The sequence below is a fragment of the Cryptomeria japonica genome, chromosome 3, assembly GCF_030272615.1.
Source record: "Cryptomeria japonica chromosome 3, Sugi_1.0, whole genome shotgun sequence".
Lineage (NCBI taxonomy): Eukaryota > Viridiplantae > Streptophyta > Pinopsida > Cupressales > Cupressaceae > Cryptomeria > Cryptomeria japonica.
In genome coordinates this window covers 516,100,728-516,115,888 of record NC_081407.1, presented here as the reverse complement: position 1 = coordinate 516,115,888, position 15,161 = coordinate 516,100,728, and the positions used below count along the sequence as shown (strand labels likewise).

At 33.0% G+C, this 15,161-nt stretch overlaps 1 protein-coding gene across 4 annotated transcripts in view; it reads right to left on the bottom strand.

Annotated features, from left to right (window-relative positions):
• The window catches only part of LOC131060201 (uncharacterized protein ycf45), a 288,117-nt gene that overhangs the window by 60,214 nt on the left and 212,742 nt on the right, over positions 1–15,161 (bottom strand). For 2 of the 4 annotated variants that reach the window (XM_057993354.2, XM_057993352.2), the window contains one exon: positions 10,041–10,336. The exons of 1 other annotated variant lie outside the window; for it this stretch is intronic. In XM_057993354.2, the coding sequence (XP_057849337.2) occupies positions 10,259–10,336 (78 nt within the window). In that variant the 3' untranslated portion in view covers positions 10,041–10,258. Of the gene's footprint in view, positions 1–10,040; positions 10,337–13,715; positions 14,102–15,161 lie in introns of those variants that run through there. One more of the 4 variants, XM_057993356.2, reaches the window with a different exon arrangement.

The window sequence follows — 15,161 nt, the reverse complement described above, 5'->3', positions numbered from 1 at the left end:
GCAACATACTCAGCTTCAACAATAGATAGAGAAGTACATGACTGTCTCTTGTTGATCCATGAAACCAACTTCTTTCCAAGAAAGAAAGCTCCACCAGAATGTTGATGTTTTTATAGCTTCGGTCGAAGAAGTCTCATATGTATAAGTAATACAAATTATCGTTGATATGAATATATACATATTAATATATGTAATAACAATAAGTGTTCTTATTATTATTATTATATATATGAATATCTATATATACATAACTTATATTTATTATTGCTTATACAAATCAGAATATGAGCACCGTATCTATAAGTATCGATTATATTGATCATTTCATTTTATCAATATAAATCGACTCTCTACATTAAATAATTTGATATATATTATCATTGTGCATATCGACTTTAGTTGATCTCCTTTTCAAAGACGATTATGGAAATCGTTACTTGCATGTAACAGTAAATGATTAACGATTTGAAGAATCGTTAAACTGTTAAACGATTAAGGGAATCGGTATTAGATTGCCAACCGAATAAATAATAATTAGGTATTGTTGTCTTGCATAACCTTAGGTATAGAGACATCTCAATGAAGAGACATGTCTCCACATATGTGGAGGCATGTCTATTCATCGACATGTCTCCACGTACGTAGAGGCATGTCTGTCCATTGATATACCTATACCATAAGGTATATATCATGGTGCAGTTCGAGTTTAATAGGTAAGTACAATAATCATAAGTGCAAGCCTTTTAGATATTGATCTGCTTAATTCAACACTCTCATATACATTACGCATTAAGTTGTGTTCCCTTCACATGTGCAGCAACCTGCACTCAAGAGTTCATTGTCATATAGTTTAGTAAGAACTAAATATTAAAAAAAAAAAACCTATTCACATAGCTAATCTGATCCAAACTTTAACATGGTATCAGAGCTAGTTTGAAGAAAAGATCCGATCAGATTTATAAAAGGGACACAACCAAACTCCATTAAAAGTTCTAGATTTCTATATTCGTCAAAATGGTGAATGGAGAGGTCTGAGGACCAACTTGAAGGAGCTGCAAATTTTGTATCTTGGAAGTTTAGAATGATGCTTGCATTAAAGGAACATGATTTAAACACTCTTGTGAAAAAGGCTTTACCCATGCCCATGAAGAAGACGAAAAAATCCTATGGACAAGAAATAATAATAAAGCTATGAAACTATTGGTGGATGGAGTAAGAGATCACATTGTTCCCATTATCTCAAAATTAGATACTGCTTATCTAATATTTTCAACACTAGAGAACATGTTATTTGATAAATAACACTAGCAGGGTTCTTACTCTAAAACAGCAACTACACCACATCAAAATGAACCAAAGTAAAACTATCACTTCATATTTCATGAGGATAACAAAACTAAGAAACCAATTATCTACTATTGGTCACACATTCGATAGCAAGGAGTTGACTATGTTGGCACTCAACGGACTTCCCACTTCTTGGGAATCGTTTATTCAAGGAATTAGTGCTCGATCCAAACTCCCTAAATTTGATCGATTAAAGACTGATTGCCTACAAGAAGAATCCAAATTGATCACTAGAGGGACTGGAATTAACTCCCAAAATGAAGAAATGAAAGCCTTAAACTCTTAGTCTCACAAAAGAGGAAAAATAAATAACTTCAAGAAGAGAAGAGAGGTAAAGACTCAACCAGGAAGCAATCCTTCAAAAGGAAGAGGGGCCTATCTAAAGTACAATGCTTTAGATGTGCTAAATATGGTCATATTGTTGTAAAGTGTCCTGACAGACCTAAACCTCAAGCCTCGATTGCTGAAGTCAGCGAGCCCAATACAGACTCTAAAAGACTTGTATTCTATTCTGCTCTATCCAGTCAAGTATCAACTAGCCTTAACACCTAGGTAATAGACAGTGGGGCGTCTCGACATATAACAGGGTTCAGAGAGCACTTAGACACTATGATAGAAAAATTTGATGAGGAAGTCACAATTGGGGATGATTCAAACTACCCAGTGAATGGGATTGGAACTTATACTATTCAACTAAAATTAGGCATTGCCCTTCAATTAACAAGTGTACACTATTTGTGTCAGGCATCAAACACAACCTAATCTCAATATCAGCTCTTGAAGACAAAGGATATAGAATCACCTTCATGGATGGAAAAGCCTTAGCCTGGCCTAAGAACTCAACCATCAAGAAGGCTCACACCATTAGAGTTCGACATAGTTGCCTATACAAACTTTGCATCTCTCCTTCACAAGCACTTATTCATGAATCTTCTAACACTTGTGAACTATGACATAGAAGATTAGGGCATCTTCATTTCCGTGCTTTACCCTCTATAGAGAAAATGGTGACAGGGATACCTAAGCTGACTCAAGATCATGAAGGAATCTGCAAAGGGTGTTCCTTAGGGAAAAATACCAAGGGCACATTTCATAATAGTGAAAGTAAATCCAAAAATGTATTAGAAATTGTTCATTCTGATTTATGTGGACCCATGTCAGTACCCTCCTTAGGAGGATTTTTGTATTATGTTATTTTTGTAGATAATTATTCTAGAAAGACATGGATATATTTTCTAAAGTATAAAGAGTCTAATGAAGTCCTTAAAATGTTTAAGGAATTCAAGGCTTTAGTAGAAAACATATCAAGTAAAAGTATAAAGACTCTTAGAACAGATAATGGGGGGGAATACATCTCTGAAAACTTTAAATTTTTTTGTAATAATGTTGGGATTAAGAGGGAGTTCACTGTTCCTTACAACCCTCAACAAAATGGGATTGCAAAAAGGAAAAACATAACTATAGTAGAAGCAGCTAAAGCCATGATGCATGACCAAAACCTTCATACCTCATTCTGGGTTGAAGCCTCTAGTGTTGTTGTGTATATCCAAAATAGATGTTTGCATTCCCTTCTTGATAACAAAACTCCTGAAGAAGCATTCATAGGAATAAAACCAGACATAGGTCACTTCAAAATTTTTGGCTATCATGTTCACATTCACATCCCTAAGGAGAAAAGATCTAAATTAGAACCCTCTGGGAAAAAGGGAATCTTTGTTAGGTATAGTGAGACTTCTAAAGCCTATAAGGTCTATATTCCAGGTCAAAAACAAATTGAACTAAGCAGGGATGTAATATTTGAAGAGGATGTTGCATTCAAAAATTCTAAGGATGTTAATGAAACATAAGATGAATCCCCTCAATACAGTGAAAAGGATCATTCCTCTGAGATTCAGAATGTGACTCACGAATCAATTGAAGGCAACAATCACATTGAACCTATGGACTATATGGTTGAACCTAGGGACACTAATGTGACAAAGAAAAGACCACTATGGGCCAAGAAGATGATTGAGGAGGCTGAAAATTATGCAACTCCAAAAGGAACTTTCAGGGAAAGTAAAAGACCTAAAAGATTCCCTAGCTACATTGCTCTAATGAGTGAAATCATAAATTTAGAACCTTCTACTGTTGAGGAAGCCTTCCAACATCAAGCCTGGAAAGAAGCCATGACAAAAGAGTATAAGTCTATTCTCAAGAATGATGTCTGAGACATTGTGCCTAGGCGTAAGAACAAATCAGTAGTGTCTTCTAAATGGATTTGCAAAATCAAACATGCTGCAGATGGAAGTATTGAAAAATACAAAGCAAGGTTTGTCACCAAAGGTTTCTCTCAGAAAGAGGGAATTGATTATGAAGAAACTTTTGCTCATGTTGCCCAATACACTTCTGTTAGAGCTATGATTGCTATTGATGCATCTAAAGGATGGAAAATCCATGAAATGGATGTAAATATTGCATTTCTTAATGGTTTAATAGAAGAGGAAGTCTATTTGGAACAACCTGAAGGATTTGTAGTGCATGAACAACATTCTCATGTTTGCAAATTGAAGAAAGCCTTATATGGGCTCAAACAGGCTCCTCGGGCGTGGTATGAAAAGATAGATCACTATCTATCATGACTTGACTTCTCAAAGAATGATGCAGATCCAAACCTTTACTTCAAGGTAATAAATGGAGATATGTTAATTCTTATCCTTTATGTTGATGACTTGTTAATAACAGACGAAGAGAATCTCATCATCAAATGTAAATAAGAACTTGCAGCTAAATTTGATATGAAGGACTTAGGGCTTCTACACTATTTTCTCGGTTTAGAAGTGTGACAACAAACTAATGAGATCATTCTAAATCAAGGGAAATGCAATATTGACATTCTAAAAAGGTTTGGAATAATGGATTGTAAGCCTATGTCTACTCCCATGGAAACAAACTTACACAAGTTAAGAGAGGCAACTGCAAGTTCTGAATCAACAGATTCCACCTTCTACCGACAGATGATTGGATCATTGATGTACTTGGTCAATACTAGACCAGATATTTGTTATGTTGTGAATGCACTTAGTCAATTCATGTGTGAACCAAAGTAGTTACATATAGTTGTAGCTAAACACACCTTGAGATATCTTCGTTGAGCAATTGGATATGGCTTAAGATATAAAAATATAGATCTAAACTTATACGGATATACAGACTCAGATTGGGCTAGAAGTGTGGTAGATCATAAAAACACATCAGAGTGTTGCTTCAGTTTAGGATCAGCCATGATATCCTGGTTTAGCATAAATCAATCTTCAATTGCTCAAAGCTCCACAAAAGCAGAGTACATTGCCACATCTATGGGAGCACGAGAAGCAGTATGGTTGAGAAAAATCATTGTAGGATTGTTTGGACAATCCTTAGATCCTACTATTATCCACTGTGATAACCAAAATTGTATAAAGCTTTCACTAAACCGAGTATTTCATGACAGATCCAAACATATTGAAATACCTTATCACTATGTTAGAGACATGGTGGAGAGAAAAGTAATTCAGTTGAGATATATTAGCACTGAAGATCAAACAACAGACATTCTCACCAAGCCTCTCGCCAAAGCAAAGATAGACCACTTCTGAGGTAAGCTTGGTATGGTTGAAATGTAAATTCTGAGTTTTGAGTCTCAGCATTATTATTGTACTAATATATTATAAAGATGGTTAATATAAACTCTTTCTGTCATTATGGGCACCTGTGTACATCATTAAGAAGTGATGACTTCTGAATGATAATCACTTGTATTTCTAGTAATTATTGGAAGGTGACGATTTTACAATAACTCTACAATCTATCATGATAGATATCATATGGTTGATATCTATGAACATGTCATGATAGTGCATATCTCTTAGAACAATTTTTTTATCATAAGGTTGATATCTTGAAATTGTTGAGATACATCATGGTGGATATTAAGTGCTTAATATTGAATGATATATATCTTCACGACTCTTCAAACATTTGCTCCCATTAATTTCAAACTGTGGTGCTACTAGAGTCTCCAACCGCCCCACAAAAGAAAATAATATTAATCGAAAATAGACACCAAACATGAAATATCGATGCATATACCATCAATCACAACATACCCGATCAGTCATTCAAACAATAATTCATCTAATAAAAAAGAGTGTTGCCCGCCCCCCGAACAATCAAATTCAATTCCAATCAAGAACTAATAACGTTGCCTGAGGAATAAACAGTATGAACTCAACTCGGATGCACGAGCAGTAACAGAGGATCAATATGCTACTTGGAAATCACGTGGACTAGTACCTACCAGTATGCTACTTGGAAATCACGTGGACTAGTACCTACCAGTTAAATTCGGCCAATGCAAAACAAACAATCCCCAAGTAGGAGAAATATATCACGACAATAATGAGATAACTAGAAGTATACAGGCCAATGACAAAATTGAGACCATTAATTTGCGTTCCTCCTGTATAGGAATGTACCCGCTGACTGCACCTGCTGAGATCTTACACATGGAAGAACAACGCAGTCCTCAATGGTAGCTTGGATAGCCTGGTAAAATTCAAGGACAAAGAACGAAACAGTAGTCTAACATCAAACCTTCACTGAAACTTCAGTAAGGAACTTCGGGTCAATACAATCTCAAATCAACAAGACCAACTACAGTAACAGTCTCCTCCCTTATAGCCAAAATTCTCTCTTCCTCACATATTAATAGGCATAAAAATTCCCTAAATCATGCCCACTCTGATACCAAATTAGAAATATGGGCAGATATAGAGAAGCCAAATAATCAAAAGCAAAATAATGCGTGCATCTTCCTTATCTTCCTACAAGGCATATTATATATATATCTATATAGGATTTCCATATCCTATTTTGTAGGAAGCTTCATAAACAGTTTTGGGCAGATATAGAGAAGCCAAATAATCAAAAGCAAAATAATGCGTGCATCTTCCTTATCTTCCGTACAAGGCATATTATATATGTAGATAGGATTTTCATATCCTATTTTGTAGGAAGCTTCATAAACAGTTTTACTAAATATATTGAGTTGTTTTAACAATTCAATATATTTGTACCATTAATTTAATAACTAACGACAATAACTCTTCTAAATTATTATTTTATGAATTCATGTGAATATTAATAATACATTTCCTAACAATACTAAACTCTTTTGAAGAGGGGAGGTCAAACAAGTTACGAACAACTCCAGATCTTAGAGTTATATCCCCTTAAACCTTCCCCCTATAAAGAGGTCACAAGGCCATCAGTCACCCAAGGATTGTCTATGTATCCGCTTCTAAATGATACCAAATTCATATCTAGTTATCCTCACAAGGTCTTTCAAGGTAGCTACACATAGGTTCACATAACCAAGGTTTCATTAATGAATCCGTTCAATTATTAATGCCTAATAGTAGGTCTGAAAACGTTTGACTAAAAATCACAATAGAGTAAACCTATATTGAGGCACTTCCAACAATGTAATCCATATCTCAACTTACGTCTACTCATATTATGCTCAATTAAATGTGAGCATCACATAACACTTGCAATTACTTATCAAGGTTATTATACAACATTTGGTACTTTAATGATAGTCAATGATAGTTTATAACATAGGGTTTTCTTTAGGATTAGAACAAGATAGCATGCAATGTGATTTGGAATTATTAGATATGATAAGCATATTGGTTCTTGATAACTTGAAACACTATATTATTGTAAACACCTAAAATTGTCCCGCTCCTGCAAACGCTAATATTACTACTCTCTTATTAATTAAATAATTTTAATTATTTAATTAATTTACCTTATTCTTCTAAATTAACACCGTTCTTCCATTTCAAATGCATAATTCAAATTTATCTCTAATCATTTAATCTTTAATCATTTTTCCTTTAATATTAATTAAAAAAAATTATTATTAAATTAGTCCTGATTATTTACTTTAATTAAACGATCTTTACTATTTAACTAAATCAATTTCCATTATCCTCTCATGATTAAATAATTATTTCAAATTATTTAATTAGCTAATGATGTCCTCTCAAATTCAATAAGTTTCTAAATTTGTTTAATTTCATTTATCTTGCATTTCAAATAAATTTCATATCTTTCCAAATTCAAATTAATTTAATTTTCATCTCAATCCAATTTCATTTCACATTTTTTCAATACCAAAATTTCCTCCAAAGTCAATCTCATCTCAATTTCCTAAATCACATGTTGAAAATCTTAATTGTCACTGATTCTCATTGAGTCTTCAATCACCATTTTTTAACTAACCAATTAGCCCACTCTTTTCGAAATCACTTTTTCTAACTAACTCATCTACAAACTTATCAAGTCAATCAAATGAGTGAAATTCTCCATCAAATTCAGTTACATTCAGTGATTATCTCCAACTATCTTGTCTCATGAATTCTCAACCATTGATTGACTATGTTCTCAAAACAATCTCAACTGCCAATCCAAATTTTGAAAATCTATAAAATCAACATCAATCCTCAATCATCACAACCACAATCTTCAAATTCTTGTGCAATCATGCTACAATAATTAAGCTATGAATTTGAGAGTCATCATACTCTACATGAGAAGAAGAACAATTGAGGCACTTGCACGGATTCATCATTTGGTTTACATTTGATTGTTTGATTTATTCATTTATGCTTTTTGATCGAATTCGATTACTTCCTCTACTGTTTGTGATTAAAGATTTGTGGTTGCTCTTTTAGTCTATTATCATTGCAATTCAATTTCCAACACATACAAATATACTAATAAGAAACCCCTTTATACATTTATGTAGGAGGATAATACAATAGAACAAATATCACAAACATGATAAATCCTAATGACACTACTGATTGTAACCCTGCAGGGTCCCTCCCGACTAATCTCTCTTGATGGTCCTAATGACAATATCGCCTGGATGGTGGTTTGTTGCAGGCAAAAGGGGAAGTCTTCCCTCCTCCCCTAGACCCCTCCTTGTCAAGGCCTGTGTGCCTCTACCCCTCAGTGAGTTGGGTTTGGGTTGTTGGTTTGACAAGTTTTTCTTCTCTCTTGTCTGTCCTTGTTTTTCTTTTTTGGAGCTTTCTCCCATGGTTTGTTTTCCTCTTACTGCCTAAGGGTTGTTGTTAAGGGTCAACACCCTTGTTCTTGTTGCTTTTCTAATAAAAAACATGATAAATTAACTAGCAATGCATTTAAGTATATCCACATACTTTTAAGATACTATTCCGACCAATACTCCATAGATAAGACAAAATGAACATAGGCCCTTCCTAAAAATGTCGATGAAAAATATCCGTTGTTGCTTTTCTTGAGCCACGGAGCAAGAATTGGTTATAGGCCTTGATTCATTTGCCCAAGGTGTTTCCAATCTTGGAAATTCTATGTAGCATGGTTTACATTACTTATCCTACCCTCATAAGCAAATCTACATATAAAAGGTAAAGGTAGATTTCTTTATTTAGATCAAAGACAAGGTAGATGAAAATTCACTTTAGCTTATAAAAACTTCCTTGTGGAATCCCATAATAGTATTTTCAAATAGGATAATTGCATTTATAATAAAATAATAATAATTTGTTGAGGACAATGAAACAATTGCAACCCAATCACTTTTGAGAGGTGTGGGGACTCCACTGATTATTATATTCAACTCCCAGACATCCTTCAATGGCCTTGGAGGATCAACTTAAAAAAAAGAATTAAAATTTGGACAACTCAAAAACTCTTTTCTTGAAATAGAATCCTATAGATTTTTCCTTCATAAACCCATATTTATCCACATGCTCATTTCTTGCCCTATACTAAGAGTTATTGCTGCCCTTGTCTCTCATGTGGTTGAAATCCCAGAACCAGAATGAGCATAGATGCAATGAATATATTCATCATTCTCAAAATTCATCACACTATCTTGTCAAAATACAAAAAGAAAATAGAAAATTATTTTTCTATAAGTTCTAAATTCAATTGAAATTATTTAGAATCAAATTTAATTATTTTAAAAAACTTATTAAAAATTCTAATTACCATCTATATTCTATCATTATTTTTTAAAACTCTCAATATTTCTATTTTTGTGTGTGTTTATCATTCTACTTTCTATTTTCTCATTATGAATTTTAAACTCCTCTTTAATATTTTTCTTAAAACTGTTTATTTCTAGCTAAAAGTAAAATCATTTTCCATTTTTATTTCTAATATATTACTTTTGTAACTTGTCCTTTAACAATAAAAATAAATTATTGTCTATCATTTTTAAAAAATGCTTCTCTATGTAAGCAGCTTGTTTTATCAAAATTATCTTTCTCAACATTCTTCTAGATACCATTTTTAAATATCATATGAATTCAAAATCTCCAATGTCTTTCTCACCCTCTTATACTTTGATTCTGATATGTAAGAAGGCGAGTTTTATTTCTTGATTTTAACAAACAAATAGAAAATTAAAAAACAACACATGTTTTCTTATATAAAATATACAAACATTTTTATGATCAAAATCGATAATAATAATATTGCTCTTAAGTTGAATTACAAATGTAATTGACAATGTTAATATAAAATCTTTTAATAAAGAGAACATATAAGCATCATTAGATATTTAGTCTTTCTGCAAGAGAAAAAAAAAATACTATTTTTTTGGGAGTCATGATTCATTATGTTCTAATCATATTTATATAATATAATCTTATATAATTATTTCATATTATATTTAACATTATTTTTTATTCAACAAAATTAATATTTTTATACTAACTTCCATTTTAAAAATAGAATGAAAATTCATACTACAAATGATAAATAACATGAAAAAAGTAATAATGCATCTTGAGGAGGCATAAGCATTTCATATATATTTGAATGTCTTGATCCCTCACCATCGGGTCACATTCCCTTCATAGGTTTTCCATCTTTCAATAATGACATTGAATTTTTCATCCCTTGTTCGAACCTACCATTTAATCATCAATCATATAAGAATTTACACACTAACATCATTATAATGAGAAAATATATTACCAACTTGATTTACACATCTTTTAAAAGCGTTGTTTTGAAGTCTATACAATAAAATGAAATGGATCCAAAATTTTCTAAGGGAGGATAAAACAAATGCCTTCCATTGTTCAGCGCAAGTCGGAAGATGCAAAAGTTTGGTTGGTTATCTACCTTCTCTTATTTTCACAATATTATTTATGCTATTTTATTTTTTAATATAAAATTTAAAATTATAAATTAAATTTTAAAAATTATTTATAAATCTATTTCAATCTTTCTATTAAATTTAAAATAATTATATTAATTTAAGTTTCTTAATTTTTTGTATAGTTTTAGAATGTATCATTTGAAATAAATGGTTCTAAAAATATTTATTTTCGAAATATTGTTTTGATAAGCTCAAAGGGTCTTTAGATTTGCAATAATGGTGATTTTTATAAGATGTTTTCTCAACTTCACGTTTGGGGATGAGAGAAACTCTAATAGATAATCCTTAGCAAGGAGAGGGATTTGAAATAAGCTATGGATCCTAAAAATGAGGAGAAAATATGAAGATCATGGAGGGTCTTCAAGAATTTAGGCATGGAGGAATGTAGGGAGATGAGAGAACTTAAAGACAAGTTTTGGAAGAGTGTAAGACAAATTGAATAAGAGTGTGTGAGGAAATTTAGGGTTTTTAAGTACATAAATAGAGCATTTTAGGTCAAGCATTTGTTGGCGATTACTAGGGAAAAATTAGGGTTTTAGAGATTCAAGAAGTTAAATTTGAAATTGAAATTTGAATAATAACACCTAGAGCCACCTATGCACCTATATCCTTGAGTTATGAGGATTCTGACCTTCAAGGGTTGTTTGAGGATAGAAAGTAATAAATATTCAATGTTTATAACTCACTAGAGATGGGTTTTAAGTTGAGGAAACAACCTATATTGACTTAATGCTTAAGGAATGAGCACCAAAATAGGTGAATAATTGTAAAGTGAATATTGCAAAGTATATTTTGTTTGACCTCATGGTTCCATACATTTTGGAGTGCCCCATAAGGTCTATAACTCTTCTATATAAAAAAAAATGTGTGTTTTTCAAATAAGACATTATTATTCAATCTTTTTGTGCTATTGTTATGTAACTCTAGACAACTATGAGATGTTTGTTCAATTGACCCACTAGACATTCGTCTCATTTGGTATTAGAACAAGAATCAAATCTTGTGAGTGAGAGCTATGTGAGCTCCATAACGAAGTGCATTATAAGTGTAATGTTGTAGGTGCATCTAAGGAGTCATGGTCTACAATGGAAGAAGAGTATGAAACAAGTGAGTAACTTAAGAACTTCACTTTACAAATCTTACTAATGTGATGACAACCCTTTAGGTGTAGCTTGATAACACAACAACCATATAGATAAGAGAAGTGGCTATTATAAAGGGCATTAAAAAGGATGAGAGGAAATATGGTACCATGCAAAGAGTTCGTAGACATTGATCTTGATGAGGAAGTCATCACAAAAGACAGGATCATGAGAGCCACAATAAAGGTCAAGCAAAATTAAGGTTTGATCTACAAACTTATTTAGGAATCTTGAATTCAAAGTTAATAGGCTAAATAATAAAATTGGAGAAGTATTTTGAGTTTGAAACAATTGGTGACCCTTAAAGAATCAATTAGAGAAGCACAAAGTTGAAGGGTCATGTCACCTTATGGTGGGATTTTGTGCAATAAGACCATGTCAATATAGACAAGTAGATTTCAAGTTGGGATCAAACGACCATTATTGACATACAATATAAATTGGGAATTTGGATTTGTATATGTTTTCGGCTATATATCTCTTTTCTTGTCTTCTAGAGTAGTGACAAAATATCCCTTAGATATTCATCACTCACATGAATCTTTGCCTTATTCTCTCACACTCACTCATATATGCTTGGATGATTCACACAAGACCATGTGAGATACAACCTTTGATACATTATTCATGCCATTTAAATATTATATTCATTTTGCAACCATAGATATAAAAATCACATATGCTTAGGTAATTCACTCACATTCAATCTCCTTAATTCTCTATCCTATACATGTTTTTGGCTACAAATATCTCCTTGCCTATTTTCTAAAGTAGTGAGAAGAAATCTCTCACATCTCACACTCACATCTATCTTTTCTTGATTTTGTGTTGTTTTATGCAATATGCTCTCTCACAATTATCTATTATAGTTTATCCATGTGTGTGGAGTGAAGAGTCCTTAAGCTCATCCCTATACATCTTCAACCATTAGAAGGTACCACAAGACATCTAGTACTACCATAATATGTTTTATAGTATTTGGGATAATCTCTAGCTCATCTTGTTTTGTGGGCGAATAAGCTTGTTAGAATTTTCTTTTGATGCCCTTGCAAGTTTTCACCATCAACCTCCATTAGGCCACACTTTTAGGTTTCAACCTAATGGGGATAAATCTACCAACCCATGTGGGTTTCAATTGAGTATCAAGTCATGTGTCAAATCTGTTTCCTACCAATAATCACTAAGATCAAAGCAAATTTTATGCCATCAACCTACACCCCAAACTTGTTGAAGAAACTAGAATTGTGTCAAGAGACATCTATAAAGAAGTACATGTAAGAGAAATATACACAAAACAAGGACCATGTGGAAATGATTTCTATACAAAGGTCAAAGAGCGAGTAGACTTCAAATTCTAGGGGAAAAGACGGATGTGTAGGAGGTGGCTTCTAAGGGACTTGCTTTAGATACGGGTAAGTATATTATCACACATTCAAGTGTTTGGATGCTAAGGAAGAGAAAGGTCATTTTGGAGATGTGGGTGCATGTTGCACAAATCAAAGAAGACGAATGAAGCAAAAAGAGCAACTTCAAATGTTGGGAAAATTTTGATTATGTACAAAATGTTGCTCAAGTTAACCAAAGAAGAGAAGGAAATATATTCGAGGAAGAGTATGCTTGGCACTAAGTGTAAATAGAGTGATAAGTGTTATGGATTAATTATTCATGGAGACAACATAGATAACATACTGTCCATTGACATGATTTAAAAGTTGTAGTTGAAAGTTGTTACACACCTCACACTATGTAATATCCCCATTTGAATAGGGATACTATAAAAATAACAATATTTCCAGAACTAGGGCACAGAAAAATCTAAATATGAAACTATATTTGCATACGAGAATTTTTACCATAAACTCATATTTATAAGCAGATAACAAAACTGATTTTTTTCTGCTAAAATAAATAAATTTCTGAGTAATACTGACCCTAGAAAAAGTACAGAAAATTCTTTGATTGCTGCCCAAAAATTCCTTAAATGAACACAATGATTTTTCTCTTTTATTTCTGAGATAAAGAAGAATTAAAGTATGCAGATATTTGATATAAACTACCTCAGAATTTATCCTCAAATCCTAGCCGACTTTGTCAATCTCCCACTAGGTCTGATAAAATTGTCCTTTCTATTGCTGTCATCAATGATACTAAAAAATATGAAGATACCTTGCTGTAGTTAGTCCAAATTTGAAACTGTAACTCTGAATTGCACCTCTTAATCGGTCTCCATACATGATAAACAATCGCAGCCTTGGAAAATGATGTGCTAGGGTTTCACAAACCAAAGCTCTTCAACCGGAATACACCCTTCTGACTATGGGGAGCCCATATGTCTCTCCGAAACCAGGGATACTCAAGGGTTTCAGACCTTAAGCCAAGATTGCAGCAGCATTAGATAGAAAACTCATAACATAATAAGCTCTAAAAGAGCTCTCGAGAATTATATAATAACTCCCAAAGAGATAATTAATCTCAGCCCTTGATTTCCACCTCTTAATCCAATACATCACATTAAAACCCTAAAAATGAGCTAATAGGCTCCTTGAAAACCCACACACATGCTTTTTAAAAATCACTTAAAGTACATAAAAGGGGGACAACTTAAGTCTTTTGCCTAGGAGTTACTTAAGTTGCTTAAAAAGACGTGCCCACAACTTAAAATCACTTTAGTTCACCTAAGTTGCATAAAAAGACATGCACACAACTTAAGATTAGAATTGAGAACAAGCCAAAGATTCCAATATTTACAAAATGATGCTCTAAGTCCTCTTCCTCTTGGGTAATCCAAGGAAAGGACAGCCAATGTGCTGCTAATCCTCATGATTTGAGTTGGGGACATTACACACTTCAGAGAGACTGTTGGTTATAAAAGGAAAAACAAATCGTTGTGATGAAATAGCACAAGGTTGCATTCTACATTGGAGGATAGACGTGTGAAGTAAGACACGATATAATTACAATGGATGCATGTCGTATTTTATTGGTTCAATTGTGGTAGTATACTACAAAAACCTTGCATCACAAAAGAAAGAACACCTTCACCATCATGAAGGATGGAAAGAAATTTGAGGTGTTGCCTATGAAATATGACATAGAAGGCAAGGTGATGTTGAGTGGTAAGGAGTTTCTAAAGATGGTGAGAGACACACAAGAGTGCTATGTAGAGGTATTCAATCTTGAGTGAAATGATAAGTTGTGTAATGCAAAGCAACTAGAAATTGAAGTGCTACTCAAAGAGTGTGTGGATGCCATAGTCAATGGGATACCAGAGGGATTGCCATTGATGTAGCACATTCACATTGTCTGGATCTCATTCTTGGTTCCAACTTACCATGCAAAGAAACACAATAGATGAACCTAGATATGTGTGCATAACTCAAGGGGAAGGTTAAGGACTTTCTGGAAAAAGAGGTTTAATATGAGAAAAT